This window comes from Psammomys obesus, unplaced genomic scaffold (genome assembly GCF_907164565.1).
Source record: "Psammomys obesus unplaced genomic scaffold, mPsaObe1.curated_primary_1811, whole genome shotgun sequence".
NCBI lineage: Eukaryota > Metazoa > Chordata > Mammalia > Rodentia > Muridae > Psammomys > Psammomys obesus.
In genome coordinates, this window is record NW_026596091.1 from 12,393,023 (window position 1) to 12,418,191 (window position 25,169).

Sequence of the window (25,169 nt, forward strand, 5' to 3'; positions counted from 1 at the left end):
AAAAAAAAAAAAAAAAAAAAAAAAAAAAAAAAAAAAAAAAAAAAAAACACCTCAGCCTTGAAAATACATACATTTAAGTAACATTATACAGAGTGAGCAGTTTGTATTTTTATGTTTAGGAATATATTTAACTGTTACAGCATTGTCTCGTGCTTGGCAATTAATTGCTTGTCCCCTGAGATTCTTTCTGTTGCATAAGGAAACCCTCACATATACCAAAATGATACTGTGTAACTCTACCTCCAAATTATCCCTGATTAGCTGAATAAATACCTACACCCAGGTAATGTAGATGAGAGGTAGGAGGAGCTAAGGTTTGGGCCTTAGTGGGCCCAGGGATCATAGGAAGGGGAAGATGGGGGGAGAGAGACGGGAGAGGAGAAAGAGAAACATGCAAGTATTTATGAGATATTGGATAGGAAGTAGCCCAGCTAGGAATTATTAGAGCAATTGGCATGGGATATGGAGCTGTGAGGTAACACAGTAGCTTAGGAGGTTTATATCTAACCAGCCCCAGAGTTTAAAGCATATTTAAAATCTAAGGGGTGTCTGTGTCTTTTATTCATATTATAGTAGGTTAAATAGTAACTGTGCAATAATCATATATGATTAATAGTATATATAACCAATTTAGATAAATACATATGTATGTAACAACAATTAAAGAAAAAAAAACTCATGAATTTGAAAGAAACAAAGGGTGGGTATAAGAAGAGCTTTGGAGGGAGGAAAGTAAAGTTAGGAATGGTACAATTCTATTATAATCTCAAAAAATAACAAAATTATTTAAAACAAACAAACAAACAAACAAACAAAAACTACAACATAAGCCTCCCCCACAAAGAAGAAACACCATTACAAAAATTTTCTAACTAGGTAGTAGTGGCTCATGCCTTTAAAATCCTACCACTCAGGAGGCAAAAGCAGGTGGATCTGAGTTTGAGGCCAACCTGGCCAATTTTTTTCTAAAAAAAAAAAAAAATGGAAAAAAAGTTATCATATTAATAAATAACCCCAGTTATGTTAAGGACTCAAGTCCTTAACTGGCCTGCAGACCAAATGCTATCCTATTTAAAATTCCAGCAGGCTTTTTAAGGAAAAAAGCTTTTTAGAAGCAAGCTGACTTCATAAATACAAAAGATCTAAGATTGCTGAGAAATCATCGCAGAGAACAAAAAAGAGGACTTCAGGAACCTCAAAACTCATTTATGGTCATGTAAACACATGACTCTACATTACTAGAGTCAGGGCTGACATACACGTCAACAAACTAGCTTGAGCAAGTGGCTAGGAGGTGACAAGCGCAGAGTGAGAGTGAGCCCAGGCACTTCTGACACAAAGCTGTTCTCTCAAGAGAAGGCTGTACTCGAATTCAAACAGCACACAACTGAGTAGATAGAGCACAGGCTACCATGAGGGTAGATGCGAATGACATTTACCTGCAGGGAGCACAGCATGAATGGAATATGGAGATTTCTATTTTTGTATCTTACAAACCTTTAAAAACAACATTGTATACCTCTAAAAACATTGAAAAAGATATTAGATATCTCATTTTTAAATCATAGCATGTTCATTCTTTTGACTGCCAGACCTTAAAACTGAAATGTTGACAAATCATTCTATATATTATTGAGTCTTAAGGAAAAATGGTTCAGATGGTAAAATGAACTTCCATTCTCCTGAAGTAATTGTTGTCTCAGAGGCTTACTGCCTCCTTCTGCTAACCTAGGCCTAGTCTTAGAAGCTTCTAGCCTCCATACAATCTAACCTAGGTCTAGAGTGTTTTCAACCTCTAGGCTCACCCTTTCTTGTTCTGAGGTCTGGGCTGGATGGTCCAAATCAGCTGTTCTGGCTCAAACTCCTCTCCCAGCTATCTTATTCAATCAGGCTCTTCTCAGCCTCTGAATTGCTATGCTTGGCCTCCAGCTAACTCCAGCAATCTGCTCTAATCTCCTGGCTTCTTTTCATTCTCTGGCTCGTTTTGTCTTCACTGGTGACTAGCTTGTTCTCTCTAACCCATCTCTTTATTACTGTCCCAGTAAAACTGCCTCTTCTTTCTCTCTCTCTCTACATTGCCCTTTAAGTAGCTTCCCTTTCCTCTCTCTTCAAGAGTTGGGTGTATCCTCTTTTGTCAAATCTTTCTCTGATTCATCACTATTTCTTCTACTCAATTAGACATCAAACATGGGTGCTTCCTTCTACAAACTAACTTTACCTTCATTGTTTGGGATTAAAGGCATGTACTTGCCTGGACCTAAGCTTTTCTTTACCTGAAACTTGCTCTATACCAGGATGGCCTTGAACTTAGACCTGTTTGCCTGTGTCCTAGATTAAAGGCATGTTTGTATTCCAGCTAGATCACACAGACCTAGAAGATCTTTGGATGTGATCTCTTGCCAGAACAGCTATGTTCTGAAATTAAAATTCCTCTACAACTAATGTTCAGAAATATTTTCAGATGATAAACATTAATAAAAAACAGTCATGTAGGGGTCAACAAGACAGATCAGTGAGTAAAGGAGCCTACTACACAAGCCTGGCAACTTGAATTCCATCCTTGGAACCTAAACACACACACACACACACACACACACACACACACACACACACGTATATACACACACATACCCATCATGCACAAATGCTAATAAATTTTGTATATATTTATATGTGTAGATATACAAACAGATACTAAACAAATATTAATGAATGTTCTGAAAGGACAATGATTCTAAGCTACATGTTTTCTTTATGCATGCAAACTAGTATCTGGGGTCTTCTACTGAGCTCTTTATTGGGAGAAGTATTGGGACAATCAATTCCACCTAATTAAAATCTGCTTACAATTCAAAGTGCTTCACAATCCTGAGGGGTAAAGATATACTAGGAGATTACATTAATTAGCAGTCAAAAGCTAATTAGTAGCAATAAGATTAAATAAGCAAATAAGATTAAAACTACGTAAGATTCTAGATAATACCCTGAATAATCTGCTTGCCTTCAGTCTTTCCCCTTCAAATGAAATATGGTCAGGCAATTTTCACAACTTCAACGACTTAGTTATGAACAATGTTTACAAAAGATTAAAGCAATCTGGAATTCTAAGGAAGGAAGCAAGTACTGAAAGCCAGTAAGGAAGCGGAAAAGGAGGCTTGAATTCAAGTCTCTAGATAATACGAAAAAAAAAAACCCAGCTGGGCACGGTGGTGCATACCTGTAGTCCTAGCAGAGGCAGAGGCAGGCAGTCTCTGTGAGTTGGAGGCCAGTGTGGTCTACAAAGTGAGTCCTGGACAGCCAAGGCTACACAAAGAAACTCTATCTTGAAAAAAACCAAAAAAATAAAATAAAAAACTGGGAAGAGAGCTCAGTCAGGAAAGCATTTGCCTTGCAAGCCTAAGGGCCTGAGTTGAATCCCCAGAACCCATGTAAAAAGAGCCAACCATGATGCGAATACTTGTAATCCCAGCACTAGGGAGGTGAAGACTGGTAAGACCCTGAGGCTTGCTGACCAGCCTAGTGTAGGTGGTGAGTTCCAGGCTATTGAACCTAAAGAAAGGTGGACTGTCTTAAAAACAAAAAAAGTAGACAGCTTCTGATAATGACACAAGAGCTGACATTGTCCCATAACCTCTCTGCACACCTGCACACAGTCCCCCAGATAGCTAGACAGATAGATAGATAGATAGATAGATAGATAGACAGACAGACAGACAGACAGACAGACAGACAGACAGACAATGGGGCTGGCGAGATGGCAGAGGCAGCTGTTGTAAATTAAATGGGTGTTGGGGCTATATGTCATTTATTATTAGCCCTATAATTATTTTATGACGGTATTACTTAACCTGTTATCACAATAAAATACAGACACCTGTCATATTTTATAATTGCCTTATAACCTTGGGCTGTGCAGATATTTCTACTCTCAATAACCTCATCATCCATCTCCCAGCCCTGATCCAATACCATCTGCTGTACCCATTCCTATCTGGGCTGCCCGTCATCCATGATCTTATAAATACTTGCTTATATTTTTCATCTTGGTGTCTAAGTGGGTTACATAGTAATGGGAAGAGGGACTGCCTCTGACACAATCTAACAGGCCTGCTCTTTGATCACCTCCCCCTGAGGGGAGAGCAGTCTTACCAGGCCACAGAAGATGACAATGCAGCCACTCCGCGTGTGATCAGATAGACTAAGATCAGAAGGAAGGAGACTTCCTCTATCAGTGGACTTGGGGAGGGGCATGCATGAAGAAGGGGGAGAGAGGGTGGGATCGGGAGAGGAGGAGGGAGGGGTTTATGGGGGGATACAAAGTGAATAAAGTGTAAAATAATAATAATAAGAAGAAGAAGAAGAAGAAGAAGAAAAGAAAAGAAAAGAAAAAAGAAAGGACTGGAATCAGAGCTGGGAGTATGAATCCCAGACATGCTGAAAAAAAAAAAAAAAAAAAAAAGAGGGAAAATAGACAGACAGACAGATAGAAGGGCCTAGGAGCTGGCTCAACCATTAAAGTACTTTCTATCTAAGCATAAGGACCTGAGTCAAATCTCCATCACCTATGTAAAAAGTCAGCTAGCATGGCAGCAGACACTTGTAAGCAGCAGACACTTCAGCAGACACTGAAGAGGCAGAAACAGGAGCATCCCAGGGACTTGCTGGCCAACCAGTCTCAGTAATCAGTAAGATCCGAGTTCAGAAGAAAGAGCCTCTCTCAACAAATAAGGCGAGGACTAGAGAGATGGCTCAGTGGTTAAGAGCACTGGCAGTTCTCATAGAGGACCTAGGTTCAACTCCCAGCACCCTCATAGTGGCTCGAAGCCATCTCTCCTTCCAGTTCCAGGGGATCCAGTGCCTACCTCCTCTCACCTCCTGGGGCACTGCACACATGTAGTATACACACATGAGGTAGGCAAAATACTCATGCACATAAATTAAAAATAAATAAATCTATAAAAATAAGCAAATAACAGGAGGCCAGGGGAAATGGAAAATAGTAAGCAAGGTGAAAAATGACCAAGAAAGATGCTCTGCATTGACATCTGGCCTCCATGGGCATGCTCACTAACGTGAAAATGCACAAACACACACACACTACAAACACATATGCACAAAGAAAGATTAATTCAAAACCACAAAAAAAGAAAAAAAAAAAAAAAGAAAGAAAGAAACAAAACTAGAGTCCCAGTCAGACAAGCATAAGAACAGCACAATTTGCTGGGCACTGATGGCACACACCTTCCACTTCAGCATCCAGGAGGCAGAGGCAGGCAAATCTCTGAGTTCAAGGCCAGCCTGGTCTACACAGTGAGTTCCAGGACAGCCAGGGCTACACAGAGAATCCTTATTCCAAAAACCAAAACAAACAAACCCCACAGAGTGAGCACTGTAAACAGAACAGCAAAAAGTTTTTAAAGGAACTAAACAACAAACTAGGGCCAAATCAGACCCTGCATGACTTTTTCTCCTTTTCTTTTTGTAATAATTAAAAATCTGTTAGAAGTGGATAAAGGGAGTCTGGGGAGATGGCTCAAAGGCTGAGGGCCCTTGCTGCTCTTGCAGAAGACGTAGGCTTGGTTTCTAGTATGCACACGGTGGCTCCAGTTGCAGGGAATCTGGTGTATTCCTCAGGCCTCTGACACAGAGTGTATTTACATGTAAACAAATCACTCACACACAGCAGATAAGAAAATAAATAAACCTTTAAAGTGCTGAGAATAAGATCAGTTATTATCAGGAAGGAGAATTTTTTTTAAACTCTTGCATTAATAAAAATAAGGTGATATTTTAACTCCGGCATATGTAGATGGAAGAATACACATAGTATAGTTGTCAGTGCAAAGGAAGCCACATGCTTCCTCAGCGTGGGTGGTGGGAGCATAAGAAAGGGATGACACTTACTGTCCACGTGGGTACCAGCGATGCTTTGTAGTGAAGAACACCTTGCTGAGCTGTTCTACCATGGCTCCTTGCTTAAGTTGTTTGCTTTTTTCTTCTAATTTGGTTTTTATCAGTTGCTCATGTGTTTCTTCATTATTATGCAAAATATCTGGTTGAGGGATAGGCTATAAAAGAAGAAAATCATAAACAGTGAAGTGGAGAACTGTAAGCTGGAAACTGACTGCTGGCTTTATGGTAAAACAACCACCCTCAGGGTTCATTCATTGATGCTGCCTTGTAAGTGACCTACCCGAGCACTTTCAGTTAGCTGTGTTAGAGTTAGAAATACTTTTCCGCTCACAAAAGATTTGGGGTTTCTTTTCCAGTAATAAAAATTCTTAAAGCCACCTGTAATCCTAGCAGTAGGGGAGGCAGAGCCAGGCAGAGGCAGGCGGATCTCTGTGAGTTAGAGGCCAGCCTGGTCTACCGATTGAGTCTAGGACAGATAGCCAAGACTACACAGAGAAACCCTGTCTCAAAAAACAAAACAAACAAATAATTAACCAAAAAAACAAAAACAAAAGTTCTTGCTAATTATTTTTCCTCAATAATAAGATACTTGTTATCTTTTTTTTTTTATTTCCCCAAAATATATACTAAGGTCCATAGTTCCCAGTTGGTGGACGAGGAAGGAGCAGTTTTGGCCTTTGCTAGATGAGGCATGTCACTGGGGGTGGGCTTGAGGTTTCAAAAGCCCATGCCTGGCCCAGTTTTCCCTCTCTGTTTGTAGATTACGTGTAAGTTCTTAGCTTCTGCTCCAGCATCATGCCTGCCTACCTGCCATCATGCCCCCTGCCATGATGATCACAGACCAACCCTATGAAACTGTAAGCAAGCCCCCAATTAAGTGATTTCTTTTATAAGTTGCCTTGGTCATGGCATCTCTTCACAATAGTAGAACAGAACTCAGACAACCTCTTACTGAAAAGCAACATTCCTAAACTGGGCATAGGAATGGTGTGTGTCTGCAATCCCAGCACCCAGGGGGCAGAGGCTGGAAGATCTCTACAAGTCTGAGGCCAGCCTGGTGTTGATAGTAAGCTCCAGGCCAGACCCTGTGTCAAAAACAAACAAAGAAACACAAACAGCAAGGTTAGTAGGAAACCATGTACTTATTAGTGGTATGAAATAACCACTAGCATGGGAGAGCTAGAGAGAAAGAATAATGAAGAAGTTAAGAATAGTGCTCTGGGGGCTGGAGAGATGGCTCAGTGGCTAAGAGCACTGTCTGCTTTTCTAGAGGTCTGAGTTTGATTTTCAGCAACCACATGGTGGCTCCCAACCACCTATATTAGATATGATGCCCTCTTCTGGCATGCAGGTAAACTTGCAGACTCACATATGTAAAATTGCAGATCAAGCGAATGGTAATGTATAGTATTCCCGCCGTCCTCAAACTCTTAAAGATTTCAATAAATGGTACTTATTGACATTTCCCTTAAGGCCTCACACAGGACACAAGTGCTACAAGCATATTTTAAAGAAGCACTCCTTAGACAGTTAAAGCAATCTTAAAAGACAGTCTCTTTTCTAGAAAGCAAAATATTAGTCACTGTGAATGACTATCCCTTGAAAGGCACTAGTGAGCACAGCATGAGAGCTGTAAAAGCTGTCAGAATCAAAACAGAGCCGCAACCAAAGTGCCAAGCCTCAACTAAATATATGGAGAGCTGGGGGATTCTGACAGAGCTCTCACACACATATATCTGATAGTAAGAACTAACAGGGACTCACTCAAAACCATAACCTTGCACACAGGCCACTGCAAGCACATGGTAAAATTACACTCTGCCCAGCAACTGCCTGGTCAGCCTCCTGTGAGGAGGAACTGGTGGCTCGACTTCTGTAACCCTCTCCGGGCGCCTCCAGAAATGCCCGGGTCCCAGCCGACGGAGTACAGCGGCAGCTTACTATCACTACAGCATCCATTTCCTCAGTGCGCTGCTCGTAAATACCCTGATCTCCACCCCTGCTGCTACTTAGCTGACACAGCCTTCACGGAAGACTTTTCTCTTTTAGGTTTTGATATTTGTTACTAAAGGCCAAATGTTGTAAGGCAGGAATGTCAGCACTCACCTGCCATTTCAACACTGAGGAGGCTGAGACAGAGGACTGTCATTATGAGAATACTCTGAATTACAGGAGTTCTAGATAGCCTGGATAACATAAAGAGAGCTAGCCTGGGCTACAGTGAGACTTTGCCCCAAAAAACTTACCAACCTTTTTTTTCTTTCTTTCTTTTTTTTTTTTTTTCAACACAAGGATTCTCTGTATAACCCTGGCTACCCTGGAACTCACTCTGTAGACCAGGATGGCTTGAACTCATACAGTTCCACCTGCCTCTGCCTCCTGAGTGCTGGGATTAAAGGCATGCACCACCATAGCCTGGCTAGACTTCTTCATTTTTTAAAATATTATAAAGAAAGTGTTTGGAGCTAGCAAGATGCCTCAGTAGATAAAGGTGCTTCCTGAGAAAGCCCAGCAAGCTGAGTGTGGTCCCTGAACCCACATAAAGACGACAGAACTGAGTCTACAAAGTTATCCTCTGGCCTCCACACTCACGCCAATGTGTCTTAGTCAGCGTTCTGCTGTGAAGAGACAGCATGACAAGAGGAGACGCTTACAAAGGAAGGCACTTAGTTGGGGCTGGCTTACAGCTTCAGAGGCTTAGTCATTGCCATCGTGGAGGGAAGCATGGCAGCACACAGGCAGTGGCTGGCGAAGCTGAGATTTCTACATCCGGATTTGCAGGCAGCAGAAGGAGTGGGACTTTAGAAACCCACCCCATGACACACACGTCCTCCAACAAGGCCACACCTCCTAATCCTTCTCAAGTAGTGCCACTTCCTTGTGGCCAAGCTTTCAAATGTAAGAGCTTACGGAGACCATTCTCACTCAAACCACCACACCATGACAAGCATATGTCCATACACACAGGTGCAATAAAAAAATTAATAAAAATGTTAATGTCAAGTGTTAACAAATGCTATCTCTTATTCCCTAGCAGTCTTTTTTTTTAAAAAGATTTTATTTATTATTTATTGTATGTATGAGTGTTCTGCATGTACACCTGCATGCCAGAAGACGGTATTAGACCCCAGTGTAGGTGGCTATGAGCCACCACATGGTTGCTGGGAATTGAACTCAGAACCTCTGGAAGAGCAGACAGTGCTGAGCCATCTCTCCAGCCCTATCCCTAGCAGTCTTAATTCTAAAATATTCCAAATTCTCATTGTAGTTTGAAATATTTGCCAGGCATGCTAGTGCACTTTTTTTTTTAAAAGATTTATTTATTTACTATTTATACAGCATTCTGCCTGCATGTGTACTGTGCATCAGATCTCACTACAGATGGTTATGAGCCACTATGTGGTTGCTGGGAATTGAACTCAGGAGCTTTAGAAGAACAGCCAGTGTTCTTAACCTCTGAGCCATCTCTCCAACCCCCTAGTGCACATTTTTAATCCCAGCACTTGGGAGGCAGAGGCAAGAGGATCTCAGGCAAGGTGGTGCATGCCTGTATTCCCAACACCCAGGGAGGCAGAGGTCAACTTGGTCTACAAAGCGAGTCCAGGACAGCCAAGGCTACACAAAGAAACCCTGTCTCAAAAATTAAAAAATAAAATAAAATAAAGTAAAAAAGGTAGTAGATAGCCAGTCAGGCATGGTCTGTACGGGACAGTTCTGGGCTAGCCCGAGTTCCAGAGTAAGACTGTTTCAAACACACAAACACGACAAAACAAAAAAATAAAATACTCTGAACAAAAAAATAACAAAGACCTAAGTAAAATTAAAATAAATTATATTAAAAAAACATTTTTATCTTGTGCCTAAAGATAGGAAAACAAATGAAGATATAAGAAAAAAATTAAACTAAGTAACTTAAAACATTTACCCACTGGGGCTAGAAAGATACCTCAGCACTGGCTGTCCTTTCAGAGGACCCAGGTCCAGTTCCCAGCACCCACATGGTGGGTCACAACCATCTCTAACCCCAGTTCCAGTGGATCCAATGCCATCTTTTGACTTCTGCAGGCACCAGGCCTGCACTTGGGGCAGACATACATGTAGGCAAAATATTTATATATATAAAAATTAAAAAAAAAAAAAAAAAAAACACTAGAAAAACAAAAACTCCATTTTGGCATATTGAAAAAATGGCTGGGGCTAGAGATGGTTCAATGGCCGAGAATGCACACTGCACTTCCAAGGACTCTTCAGTGCCCAGCACCCATGCCAGGGGGCTTACAGACACCGTAACTCCACCTCTAAGGGAGCCAACCCATAAACACTTGGCATTCACTCACACACGAGATAAAAACAAACTTTAAAAAATTGTTAAATTCACCAAACACTAAAAAGATTATTTGGGTCTTTGAAATGGAAATGGTCCAACAGAAAGCACACTTGTCCCAGGCCTGACGACTTGAGTTCAGTTCCTGGGACCCACATGGTAGCTTCCACACAACTACCATGGCATGTACATGCACATACACAAATGAAAGGAATCTTAAAACTTCAAAAGATTATCAGAATCAGCAGCACAAAAGCTACAAAACAGTACTCTAAAATACAAGCCTTTTGTTATATATGGTAGTATGGGATATATAATCTATTTTGCAGTTTTATCTTGTGTGTGTGTGTGTGTAAGAGAGAGAGAGAGAGATGCTAGAGATTTGACCCAAAACCTCACAAACACTACAGTGTTCATCCAATCTCCTACGTTCCTTGTATAAAATCTTAAATTTTATGCAACATCTCACTAACATGAATCTGATGTCCTCCTGCTTCAGGCCAAGTGGTCAGGGTTACAGGTCTCTGCCACCAGGTCTAGTGTTTATCAAATATCTTAGGTTGGAAAACTGACGTCTTAATTGCCCTTCAGAAGTTCCCTTGCATACTAAGAAGCTTTTAAGGAAAGACGATTAAAAACTAAGAGGAAAAGTCAAGATGGTAAACTAGAAAAGCTAAAAGACCCAAAACAATGAAGGCTGTGAGACACGCTTCCCGGCACATACTTTGGTGTGTTCGTAGGGGATGTCCACAGAAGGGTGGTAGCACACTATTGTCCTGCCGTCGGATGTCAAAGCCAGCTCTACCTTGCTGGAAAGAAATGTTTTAAAAACAGTTAGACTGTACTCAAGGCAGCATGATTACTTTTAGGCTTGGGTTTTAGCTTTTTTTGAGACAAGATCTCACTCTGCACTCCATCTAGTCATTAAACTTCTATGTAGCCCACGGCGGCCTCAAACACAGGGCAATCTTCCTGCTCCTCGGTGACTGCATAAACAGGCATATACCATCATATCTGGCAGAATGACTTTTGTTTTGACATAGGGGCTCTAGTGTTCCAGGATGGTTCTGAAGTTACTATGTAGCCAAGGATGACCTTACACTCTTGATACTCATGACTCTGCCTCCTGTTACAGATATGCTCAGCTAGAATAATTAATTGCTCTTAATGAGAAAGCTAATTAGAAATCAACCCAAGGCTGAAAGCTAGGCCTCGGAGTGCTAGAGACAGGTGAGGGCAATAAAGCCATGAAACCCTGGCAGTATAGACCACACTCACATGCCCAGTGTGCTCAGGTGCCTCAAGTCAAGTGAGCCACTGGAGCAAATGCAGCCCAAGGACATGGCTACTGCTACATATGACATCAGGGGACAAACCAAGTGCTTCTGGGATGACTTTTATAAAGCCATGGATGATAGCTATGCATTTGCCACACAAGTCAACCTAAGTTGAAAGCTCCATATTAAAACAGAGGGTTGATATTCTACAGGCTGGAGTATTTTAGTGAAGCTTTCTAAGACTTCAAGAACATATTAGCCCCAAAGCCTGGGTTTCAAAATGCTACTTTAAGCCAGTGGTAACACACCTTTTATTTTTATTGTTTTAATATTTATTTATTTTTTTATGTTTGAGTGTTCTATCTTCATGTACACCTGCATTCCAAAAGAGGTCAACAGATCTCAGTATAAATGGTTGTAAACCACCATGTGGGTGCTGGGAATTGAACTCAGGATCTCTGGAAGAGCAGAGAGGTCTCTTAACCGCTGAGCCATTTCTCCAGCCTGGTGACACACCTTTTAATCCTAGCACTTAGGAGACAGAGGCAGGCAGATCTGAGTTTGAGGCCATCCTGGTCTACACAATAAGTTCCAGGCCAGCCAGGGCTTCACAGAAAAAACCTTGGTAGGGGAAAAGAAGATACTTTAAGTTTAAGACAGACTATTCTAGACAAAGAAGAAAACAAAGGAAAAATACAGAAAAGCATTATGGAACTTTTTTTTTAATGTGTATCCCAGGCTTGCCTAAACTCCAAAAGCTCCTGCCTCTGACTCCTTCAGCAAATCCTACCAGCCTGCATAACCAGCCATTATGGAACTTTTTAACCTAACTGAAATGTTAACTGATGATGGGCCCCCAAAGCTGGAATTAAAAGGCATGGGCCACCACTGGCCAGCAACTGACCACTGAATTCTTATAGCTGAATATAACTGGGTCTAATCTGAAATAGGTTCTGAGCAATTCAATATTTAAGGTAAAAAGAGAGTCATACGCTATAGCACTAAAAGTTTAAAAATTGGTTGGAGATGGCGAGATAGCTAAGTGGGTAAAAGTAATAACTGGAGTTATGGATCCCCAGGACCATGTGGTAAAACGAGATTCCTCTAACCTCTACATGCACACACAAATACATAAATGTAATAAAAATGTATTTATTGCTGGAAAGATGGCTCAGCAGAGCACTGACTGCTCTTCCAGAGGACCCGGGTTCAGTTCCCAGCCCCAACATGGTGGCTCACAACCGTCTGTAACTTCAAAATCTAACACCTTCACACAGACATTGGCAGGCAAAACATTAATGTATATAAAATAAAACAAATAAATAAAATTATTTTAAAAATGTATTTATCTAAGGTTGCTAATTTCAGGCTAAGAAACTATGTTGAATATACATGTGTGCTGCAATAGCAAAATAGTTAAATTTAATGGAAAATTAATTAATCACAAATTGCTAAAGGGAACATGTGTGTTGCTTGACTGGAAAATCTAGTACCTATAGCATAAGTGACAACTAGGACCATAGCAGAATATGTCAGCTTAACTACCATAAGAAATAAACAGTAGTGGCTGTAAATTGTATTTCATCTGCATTGTTTCACTCTGATTTTACCACAAAATTCTAAACATAACTCCAATAACATTTCTACCAACAAATTATATTTACTTGTTTGCTTGTTTGTTTTTGGCACAAAGACATTTCAGTCTGTCCCTCCGGTTGGCCTGGCCTCACAAAGCCTCACTTGCATCTGCCTCTCCAGGGCTGGGATTAAATACGTGTACCACCATGTCCAAATGAGCTTTTAAACTTTTAAAAAAAGATTTATTTATTATTATTTTATGCGTATGTTTTGCCTGCATGTATATACGTGTCTCAGGTGTGTTCCCAGGGCCCTCAGAGGTCAGAAGAGGTTATCAGATCCTTGGAACTGGAGCTATACATGAGTTATAAATCATCATGTGGGTGCTGGGAACCAAACCCACATGCTTGAAAGAGCAGCACACACTTTTAACCACTGATCCATCTCTCTACCACCACCACCCTTTCTTGAGACAAGGTCTCACTAGTAGCTCAGATGGCCTTGAACTCACTAGACAGTTCAGGTTGGCTTTGAACTCAAGATCCTCTTGCCTTAGCTTTCCAAGTGCTAGGATAACCACCACAGCTGGCTTTAGGAAGGTTTACGTAATATAAAACACTGACATCACTCAATCTGTTCAGACTGAAGAAAATATAACCTAGTTTAATTTCATCACTAGCTATTTAACTTAGTAGTCATTAAATGTACAATTAAAAGTAGTGTCAAAAAGAAAGTATGGGCTGGAAAGATGGCTTGTTGCTCTTGTAAAGGACCCTGGCTCAGTTCCCAGCACCCACATGGCTATTCACAAGGAATAGCCTAATTCCTGCTCCAGGACATCTGACCCCCTCTTCTGACCTCCCCAGAGAACAGGAACACACGTGGTGTACATACATACATGCTGGCAATAATAAGCCCCACATAATAAATTTTTAAAAAATATATGAACAATTCTGGACATAGAGGCTTATATAAGCACTGGGAGGAGAAATGGGAGTCAGCTATATAGTGAATTTGAGTCTAGCTGGGCCGTTTTTGTTAATTTTTTTATTTACTAAAATTTGCAATAAAACTCACATGACTTAAGAAAACATATTGTCTTTTCTGCAAATCAGCTCTGCTGCAAAAAATAAAAATAAAAAGGAACAAATTATATGCTATTCCTAGTTCTTAGAATAGTGACTAAAAATAAATACCAAACAAATGATGCTGAATTCAACAGTGTAATTTGGAATTATCCAGTGTCAAACAAAAGACAGAAAAATAGATAGAAAACTTAACATAAAACTATAAAAGCAAATTAACCTTCGAAAAAGTTTAAAGCCTGCTTCAGAAAAAGAGCAAGCCTGTTATAAAAGATGTGAATATTCACTGGAACACAATGGTAATCGTTTTAATGAAAAACGTGTAAATCCAGAGACCATATAAATAAAACACAATTTTAAAAACAAAATTAAAGACAGAATAATCAGAAAAGCAAGCATAAAATCATTTCAGATACAGCTATGACTGCTATTTTCAACTGAATTTTTATACATACCAATTGTAGTCATCTGGAAGAGAAGAATACGTAGATTTATGACAAGCAATAGATAAAGCTCCACCTGCAAAAACCCACAGAGTAAAAGAGTTTAGTTCCCCTGACCATAAAGGGAAATGTAGACATCAACCAATGTGTTCCTTTTGCTCATTTTTTGTTGCTGTTTTACAGAGAAGCGGCACAAGGGAAGGAAGTTTAAAGAGAAGGGAGGGGGGAAGCAGGGAGCATAATGAAGAAAGGAACACTCCATGTTTTCTCTCATATGGAAATCTAGATTTAAATATATGTACAAATATGTGACACAGGAGCAAAAGGGAGACTAGGGAGAGGACAAGAACCAGCAAAAGAAAGGAGGAGGAATGCGGTGACTAAGTTACAAGAATTATGTGACTGACTTGACAAGGGGTCAAGTCAAGTCCAGGCCAGCCAAGGCTACACAGAGAAACCCTGTCTTAGGGGAGGGAAAAAAAAAAAAGGTTGATTTTGGTTTGCTTTTTGTTTTGTTTTTCAAGACAGAGAAATCCTTTTCTCTGTGTAGCCTTGGCTATCCTAGACTTGCTTTGTAGACCAGCCTAGCCTCAAACTCACAGAGATTCATTGCTGAGTGCTGGGATTCCAGATTGGCACCACCATCGAGCCTGCCTGTTGTTGTTTTAAATAGGATGCGATAAATGAAATAATGTTCAGAGCCTTAAAATGAAGAGGAGGTAAACCCTTGCAGAATTTTTAAAATTACACGTTTGTCTGTGGAATTGCTTCTCTCCTTCTATATGTGGGCCCCAGAGATGGTCCTCAGGTCATCAAGCTTGGTGGGAAGTTGAGAAAGACTCCTGCAACCTCACTTCCTGTGTCCTAAGAGAAGCCCATCCCAGGCTGGTGAGACATCAGGCCTAACACAGCCTTTAGTCTTCCCAAGAGTTAATGTGGAGATTACTTATTTGCTCCCCTTTACTGAAATGATATTTTTCCTATTACATTCCCCACTACAGTTGTACCGTGGCCCTAGTACAGCAATGGTAACCTCAGTCCCTCTTATACACAAAGGGAGATATAGAAATGTTTGATTAACTGATATGGGTGTCCGGGGCCATCAAATTGTTCCTTATTTAGTCATCCTAAGATCCAGCGACTGACTTGACAAGAGTACCTTGGCTACAGTTTCTATGTCTGAAGGTAGACTATTGTTATTTTTGAAGTTCTATGAGGAGAAGGATATTAACATTGGTGGCAAAGAAAAATCCACAATCTAAAAAGAAAGTACAAACAGCATCAAGAAAAAGCCTTCCTTTGTGAGAAAAAATTCAAAGCTTTTATATGAGTTGACATTGGGTATGGATTTTTATGTATTTTTAAAGTTTATGTCATTTGATCCCAGAACTTAATTAAGGGTAAAAAAAGGATGACAGAGAGGGTATGAGTGAAGACATACAACAGAAAAGGCTTTCTTTAAAAATGGGATTTGGGGGACTGGACAGATGGCTCGGAGGTTAAGAGCACCGGCTGCTCTTACAGGTCCTGAGTTCAATTCCCAGCACCCACACAGTGGCTCACAACCATCTATAGTGAGATCTGGTGTCCTCTTCTGGCGTGCAGGTGTACATGCAGGCAGAACACTATACATCATAAATAATAAATAATTAACTAATAAATAATAAAAATGGGATTGGCTTGCCTCGAATGACCCCAAGTTACCCATTTATTGCTTTGGTGAGGCAGGGTGTGAAATCAGCTAGTTAGCTCTGAGAAACAGGATTTTTACGTCTATTTATTTGTGAATCAACAGACTATCAAGCAAGTATTAATAGACTTTCGAGAAAAACGACCCTTAGAAAGGAAGTAATTTATGTGTTTAATAGCTATATCCATAAGAAAAAAACCTTCCAAAATATTAACAATGATTAGTCCTGGAAGATGGAACTATGGATTTGCTTTTTATTTCCAATTTTTGAGAGCTACTAAAAAAAAAAAGAAAAAAAAAATTTAACAGGTATAAAATGTACTAAGTATAAATGATCCCTATGAAGGGGAAGTTACCCTCTGTCAGTTCACCTAAATCCTACTTGTGTTTTAGTGATAGCCAATGATTAGCTCAGATCTTTTACTCAGCATTTTTGCATGTACACACGCGTGTACACACAGGCAGACAAACACACACACACACACACATACACACACACACACACACACACGTCATCTTTAAAGCCCACAACAGGATCCTTCTCTGATAAAGCAGGTTTTTTTCTTTCTCTATCTGGTGATCTTTCCATGTTGATAACAGCTGCATGATAATCATAGTTAAGATGTAGCATAATTTATTCATTCCCTTTTTGACTAACATTTGAATTTTGTCCTCTCTTTATGACTGCAAATAGTAGGCACATAAAATAACAAAACGCTTTACATATTCTATATTTGAAAAAGCATAAAACTTTGCCTCACTTACTTTGGATTGGAAATAAATGCTTCCAGACACTTCTGTTTGTTATGACCCATTTTACTGCCGCCGCCATGATCTTTAAAACGATATTGTGAAGAGAAAGTGCTTCTAAAATCTGTCTCTAGGCACACAGATTTTTATTCCTGCTTGAGAGATAAAAGAAAAATCAGCTACAAAAGTAAATTTAAACACTACAATAAAATAGAGCTGGGCGCCATGGTGCACCCTTATAATCCTAGCACTCAGGGAGGCAGAGACAGGAAGATCTCTAAGTTGTAAGCCAGCCTGGTCTACAAAGCAAGTCCAGGACAGCCAAGGATACACAGAGAAACCCTGTCTGAAAACCAAAACCAACACCAAAAGACATGCACCATTAACCACTCCTATTGATTTGAAAACAAGGCTTTTAAACTCTATTGCACACCTGTAATTCCAGCACTCAGACAGAGGCAGGTGGATCAATGTGAGTCAACCTGGTCTACAAAGCAAGTCCAGGACAGCCAAGGCTACACAGAGGAACCCTGTCGGGGAGTGAAGAGGGGAGGAGAATGACAACTTTGCAGTTCCACACAATTAAAAACAGGACAAAGAACAATGACATCAGAATATGAGAAACCCAACAACTATGTCTACTGTGAGTTTTCTTAAATGCAACCTTCTCATCACTCAATGCAGTTTTTCACTTGCTGAGGGCTCAATAAATACATAAATACTTAGGAAGTCATTCACACATAATACACAGTGCATATGCCTCCTCAGATACTACTGAGTCTACACACTAACTCCCAAGAACCGCACATAAGACCTTATCACTTATACTAATATTGCTTCTGATGAAATGAAAAGCTCAACAAGACCTATCTCTGCTCCACAAAAAAACTGAAGAGGAACAAATAATGTCACCACCTTAGAGGTTTTAAACAAAGCGCTTTTATCACCATTTCCTCGTACTGTCCCATAACATTTAAAGCTATGTCAAGGGTATTTATTTTGAATCATGAAAATTTATAAAGGACTGGCTTCCAAAAAGTCTGGAGGTGTTCACTTACAAACTGGAAAACTCTGAGGCAAGTCATTATCTAAATGACCTTCCAGTTCTTCAGTGGTAAACTTTGGGAAGCAACCACAATTTTCATGAAATGCTATAGATAAATGGTAGCATATAATTACTGTGCCCTTACTTTCTATTTGTCTCAATGACTCTCTGTGCCCTTCCCTAGCCAAACAGTCATGAAAGGGAATAGGACACGGGCTCTCTTTATTTGCACACTGAAGCCGGACACTATCAGAATGCTGCGACTTGCTAATCCTGAGTTCATTCAGCGTGCTATTTATTTATGGCTTGCAACCCACTTTCCTTACATTCTGTGCTCTTTCGGACATTTGATTAGGAACAAAGGCAGAGAGAAGTCAAATGATTTATTGTTTTAGTAGTCCACTGTTTAAGTGGTGGCGTGCTGATTACAAGCCCCAAATCAAAGCATTTGTGGGGAACATTGCTTCCTCTGCTCGATGCTAGCTAGCGTACCCAGATGAGGGTCAAACTATTGCTCCAGACACTTTCGAGGGTGAGCCCAGCGGCACCGAACTCGGTTCCAGACCCGGAGGGTCTGAAGTTCGACGAACAGGAGCACACGAATTACTGAAAGACTTGGATCAGGAGGGGTCTCAGCGGCCGCAAGGTCAAGGAGGTGCAGACTGACACCCGCCTGCACACGGCTAGCGTGCTACAGGGAGGGCGCAACCACAAGCCGGCCCTCCTGCCGGATGGAGTCAGGGGACACCGGTAGCCTCGCCCAGCGGCCGACCATAAAAAGAAAAGTCCTCAACGCCTACGGACAAGCCTTCCAGACCTGTCCCAGAGGAGAAGAGAGCACAGGTTACCTCCACAACTACTCACCACCGGCCCGCCATCTTGCCTCAATCCGGGTCCTAAAGACGCGTCCCAGCGCGCGCTACAGGCCCGCGAAGCACTCTGGGAGTCGTAGTCTCTACTGGAAAGGTAGCCCCGGTTGCAGAAAAAAAGGCGGGGCGAGCAGCCATGACCACCCAATATTTGTTGTGGTCGCTTGGACTCAGGGTTGTCAAAGTTGCTCAGACAACAAAATCTCTATCCTCCCGATTTTAGTAGCCGGCATTATTTAAAATAACAACAGCGAAAACAATTTTATATTAATATTCAGAGAGACGCTGGACTAGTCCATAATGGATGAATTAAGTTTTCTCAGAGAAGACAATATGCCTGAGAATTCAAATGTGGGGCCCAGGATTTAGATATTTGAAATTAAGACCTAGAGAAGCTCTCTAAACCGATGGAGAGGGAGACATTCCGGGTGTGGCTTTAACTCAGTTGCAGGCTAGTCAAAATACAGAAGAGGAAAGATTAATGGAGCCACTTGGAAGTTGTCTGATAAGGGTGGGAATGAATTCCATTTGGGAGTTGTTGACTTGGGGATTGATCTGAGATACCCAAATGTGGTATAAAGTGAAGAGAGATTTGTAGAGAGTAGAGGTTGCGCTAGATAGGAATACAAAGTCATGGGAATGAGGACTGGGTATGTAGCTTAGTGACAGAACATGCCAACCGTAATCCTAACTCTAACCCTGAGGCCCTGGGCTTGAGCTTCAGCAGCACAGAAACGTAATGAATAAGCTATGGGAGAGCCGAGCGTGGCGTATGACTTTAATTCCAGCACTCAGGAGGCAGAGGCAGGTGGAGCTCTGTGAATTCAAGGCTAGTCTGGTCTACATAGAGAATTCTAGGACAGCCAGGGATGTAGAGAGAAACCCTGTCCCAGAACAACAACAACAAACTAAAAGGGTACTTTGAAATTCAGAGTAATAAAATGGCAATATAGACAAAATCATAGCGTGAGATAACTGAACTAGAAATAATGGAAAAGTTATCCAGTTTGTGATGACTTTGGTGAGTGAATACACAAGCCCTGAACTTCCTGCTGCAAAAATTTTTACAAAACAGAGAAGTGACAAGGACTGTAATCTGAGCCCATAGGAGGCTTGAAGCCAGACGATTCTGTGAGCTCAGAGCCAGCTTGGGCTCTACACAGTAAGTTCAGGCTAGCCAGGACTACATGGTGAGACCCTGACTCCAAACTAATAATTATATGATTATTATTTATAATAGTAAAAATAAGATCATATTTGAATAACTAATAATTTAAATAATGAAGTAACTAACAACAACAAATCAAGTCATAATTGATTCAAGGAAAAGCATTGCAATGACTAAGACCCCACCATCTAACCCTGTCTTTTCAGCCCTCTACCACCTCCACCACCACCCCAAACAGCCATCTTCATCTTGGCAACACATTTGGGACTGTGCCCCGTCCCGAGGGGCTTCAACGGGGTTCCTAAGGTGGAGAGATTGGAAGGAATGGGGGGGGGCGGGACAAGAGATGCAGGAATGAAAGCCAAGTCTGTTCATCTGATCAAGGCTTCCGTTTACTAGAAATTTTTACCCAACTTATATAGGGAGAAAACAGGAAAGGGGGAAGGTTAATCTACTGCTGCAGGAAATAGGAAGAGTGCTTTCATGGGTTAAATATTGTACCTGCAAGATACCATAAGGATGGTTTCTAAAGATATCTTATGGATGCTCTAACAAACGGATGTCCCCACAATCTATCACCTGTGATTTAGGGTCTTAGATAACTCTTTCACTAAATAGCCTTAGGTCTCCACTAAATGACCTTTGCTCTCTACTTGGCTTTGGCTTCAGTAACTACCTTTGTCTCCACTAGATAGCTTTGGCTCACTAATTGACTTTGGCTTCCGTAGATAGCTTTGGCTCCCGGCAGGATTGTCAGTGACTCTGACCATGGTCCAGGTGAATTAACCAAAATAATTAATGTTTGTAGAAACTAAACATAGCTGAAATAAGTGGTGAAGGTATGAATCAAAATTAATTGTCCTGTTGTGTCTGATGTAACTATGGTTCTGCCCAAACAGATATTGTAAGGTTACTCTGACCTTCATCTAACATTGGTATCATTGTGTTCTCTGGGTCTTTTACCTTTAACAGTGCTGTACCCCTGAGTTTCAGCACTGGGTGTCTTTCTGAGGCACTAGCCCACTTTTGGCCACCAGATAAAAATAAAGGACTCTAATTTGCATATGGCCAGTAACTTTCTCACCTACACTATAACAGTGCATTCAAAAATTGGGTCTGATTGAAATATTATTTTTTCATGCTTCTAAGTTTAGTGTAGACTGTGAGTTATACTTTATTTTCCCTTCAAAGTTCTTATGAACAATATAAATTATATGTATATCTTTTCTTAAGAGCTTTGAGATGGCTCAGAAGTTAAGAGCACTGCTTGTTCTTCCAGAGGTCCTGAGTTCAATTCCCAGCAACCACATGGTGGCTCACAACCCTCTATAATGAGATCTGGTGCCTCTTCTGGCCTGCAGGCAGAACACTGTATACATAATAAAGTAAATAAATCTTAAAAAATGAAAAAGCTTGGGAGCACTCCTGGCGGCACACTCCTTTAACTGCAACACTCAGGAGGCAGAGGCAGCGGACTCTGAGTTGGAGCCTGGCCTAGAGAGCAAGTTCCCAGGCAGCACACAGAAACCCTCAAAAAGCAAAAACAAAACAAACAAAAAACCAAAACCTAAAAGTTTTGCTATATCTAATGATTTCTAGCTTGAAGTTGGTGTATTTGTTAGGACTTAGCAGGAAGCAGATGACATATCAAAACTGGAATGTAATCCCACAAGCTGTTCTTCAATGAGGTATGGATGGATTATAGAATTGCAAAGGACAATATTTACATACTCCAGGCTTAGTTATTCTGGTGGTATGAACAGGAATGATCCCCATAGACTCATGCTTGCCTGAGTGCCATCAAGGGGCACTATGATGACGTATGGCCTTTTTGAAGGAAGTATGTCATTATGGGGGTGGGCTTTGAGGTCTCCTATGCTCAAGCTAAGCCAAGTGTGACTCACAGTCTCCTTCTGCTGCCTGTGGATCAAGATGTAGAACTCTCAGCTCTTCCAGCAGCATGTCTGCCTGCATGCTGCCATGCTTCCTGCCATGATGAAAATGGTCTAAACCTCTGAAACTGCAAGCCAGCCCCAATTTGATGTTTTTCTTCCTAAGAGTTGCCGAGGTTCATGGTATCTCTTCACAGCAATGGAACCCTAGGACAGTTATGCTAAGCAATTGTTCCTTCATGTCCCTCTATGCCTGAAAGTACGAGAGGCAGTCCTTCTCCCCTACATTAAGACTTACTCCCATAAGATTGTCCCCTGTTTCACATGCCAATTGGCAATTTAGACAGAGTCAAAATTTGTGTGTCTCTGTGTGTTATAGTCCCAAACTCTGCTAGACAATCACATTACTAGGTGGGTTTGACTTACTTCATTACTGTATTATAATTGCATAGTCTGACCAAACTATTTGCCAGAAAGAACTTCAAGTATGTAAGGTCTTATCATGTCTGGTGGTTTTACAGGGATCATTCTATGGTTGTTGGGCTCTATGCCCCTAGGCACACCATCATGACAGAGGGATCCTGTAGAAGAGGAGGCTGTTCACCTCACAAGGTACAGGAAAGAGAGACAGCTTTGCTATTAATTTAAAAGTATAGTCTAGTAATGTTTATTAGCCCTACAATTACAGCAGTATTATCTAACCTGCTATTATAATCAATAAAGAACACAGATGCCTGATAGATTTTAGAATAGGCTTATCTTACCTGGAGCAGGGCAGATATTAACCCTCTAAACTACCTTTGCCTCCCAGCCCCATCCCAGCCTACCTCCCATCCATAAGTCCATAAATACTTGCTTAATCTCTCATCTGGGCCACTTCTTCCATCCGTGCCAGCCAAGAGCTTATCCTACATTAACTTATGGTGGCTCTCCTTCCTTCCTCTTCCTCTTCCTGTTTCTCCATACCATGATCCTTGTGTCCCCAAAGTCCTTGAACCTAGCCATGCCTACCTCCTTCTGCCCTGCCCAGGTATAGGCTTTTTAATCAGCCAATCAGGGATAATGGAAGAACATTCCTTCTCATCACATGGTTAGAGGAGATAGCTCAACATTATAACAATAGCCATGACAGGGCCACAACCAGTTCTCAAGGCACTGAAATTAGCATTTGAATACATAGCACCAGACCAACACCCAACGGACAACATCTCAAGTTAAGGCAGACAGGAAGAAGAGTATAACTATATTAGGGAGAGCCTTGACCTACTTCCTTTAGCCAAGCCATACTTAAAGTGTCTTCACAGACACACTCAGAGGTGCCCTTTACCAATTTTCTTAATTCAATCACATTAACAATTGAAACCAACCAATAACAACCACACATATAACTTATGTACATATAATTATATTGTAAGTATGTTTAAGAAATTAGAATGTGTAAGAGAAGTTGGACTGTTTGAATTACTTAACAGCCTTTGGTCTTTCTTTGTAATTTTTAAGTATTTTATTACAGAAAAATTTGGCCATATACAGACTCAAAAGGAATAGTATTGGAGGACATGACTATAATCCCAGCTTTCAGAAAGGGAGGAGAGATGATGGGCCGTTTAAGTGCACCTTAGACTGAGCGGTGATACCTTGTATCAAAAAAAAAAAAAAATTAAATAGAATTCTTCATATGCTTCTCATTCAACTCCAATAGTTGTCAAATTATGGCCAATTGTGTTTCATCTGTACTCTCTGCATGTTCCTTCTCTTGTAATTATTTTTTGCAACAAATTCTAAGTAGCTCCAGTTTTCATCTACAAATAACTCAGAAATGCTGAAAAGTCCCCAGTCATTCCAGAAGCTTTTTGTAGAAGTCAAGTGTCACCTCTGCCTGAGCCTGGTTGTAGAATTCAGCCAGCAAACCTATAGTTTTTCTTGTACATTGTCTCTATGACTAGCTATTTGTCCTGTTCACCAACTGAAAATCTCAACCCAGAGACAAATAGGGTTATAGTGTTTTCAACTGAATTGTATATTTAAAGAAAGTGAAAAGCTGACTTGGATGAGTGTAGCTGTCTTTCACTACTTTGTAGGTCCTTCTTCCACCCTTCTCTACTCTTTTTCCATTCTATCAACCCCCCAACACTAGATATGAGAGAAAAAGGATAGAGAGGAAAGGAGAGATATCTCTGAATAAAGTCAGGGGTCAGAAAGGGGGCAACATTATCATTAGACTACTTCCTGCTTATTAGGGGCATAGCATTCCTTGGGGCAAGTTTGATCTTCACCGTCAGGATATCTCATTTCTTCTTGTTTTTTCTTTGAGCAAAGCTACTTAACAGACCATGACCAATACCAACCAACAGTGACCAACAACCCACCAACCTGGGGCCTATCATTTATATACCTTCTGAAAAATCTTCAGAATCCCAAGTGTCGCAAAACTGCAGAAATCATCTGCAGTTGGCAAAATCCTGTTAGGTCATGAGGCAAGTCAAAGCTATTGCTTGGAAGCAGCTCCATATCCGCCACACCTGAGATTAAAATGAAAACATATTCTTATAATATTTCTGTGATTTTTAAAGAAACCAAAATTGTCACTGCAGATTAGAGGGGTGAAGGTTATGTTACATGCCTCAAGTGTCTTCTTACAGCCAGGACTATGTAGAGACCCTGTCTCAAAACAAGACAAAAAACAGAACAAAAAACTGTGATTGTGTCTTCGGGTTACTATTACCATGACCAAAGCAAGTTGGAGAAGAAAAGATTTATTGACCTACACTTACATATCACTGTTCATCCTCAATGAAGTCAGGACAGGAACCCTGACAGAGCAGGATCCTGGAGGCAGATGTTAATCAGAGGCCATGGAACAGTGCTGTTTACTGGCTTTCTTAGGGAACCCAGGACCACCAGCCTAGGGGCTGCGCCTCAGGATGGCACACCAACATTGGCCTAGACCCACATCAATCGCTAATTAAAAGAATGCCCTACACGTTTGCCTACAGCCTGATTTCATGGAGGCATTTTCTTTGTTGAGGTTCTGTCCTCTCAGATGACTTGAGCTTGTGTCAAGTTGACATAAAACCATTTAGCACAGATTGTATGTTGAAAGGTATAAAAATTATTACATTTGGGGCTAATGAG

General features: G+C 40.9%; 1 protein-coding gene across 4 annotated transcripts in view; it reads right to left on the bottom strand.

Annotated features, from left to right (window-relative positions):
* The window catches only part of Mrpl42 (mitochondrial ribosomal protein L42), a 20,581-nt gene extending 1,549 nt beyond the window's left edge, over nt 1-19,032 (bottom strand). The window contains exons 1-5 of one of the 4 annotated variants that reach the window (XM_055628003.1): nt 18,970-19,032; nt 17,076-17,215; nt 14,633-14,696; nt 10,962-11,046; nt 5,905-6,068 (exon numbers count right to left, since the gene is read on the bottom strand). In XM_055628003.1, coding sequence (XP_055483978.1) covers nt 5,905-6,068; nt 10,962-11,046; nt 14,633-14,696; nt 17,076-17,142 — 380 coding nt within the window. In that variant the 5' untranslated portion in view covers nt 17,143-17,215; nt 18,970-19,032. Of the gene's footprint in view, nt 1-5,904; nt 6,069-10,961; nt 11,047-14,632; nt 14,697-17,075; nt 17,216-18,953 lie in introns of all 4 variants that reach the window. The other 3 variants (XM_055628002.1, XM_055628004.1, XM_055628005.1) reach the window with 3 other exon arrangements.
* Nucleotides 19,033-25,169: the final 6,137 nt, after the last annotated feature.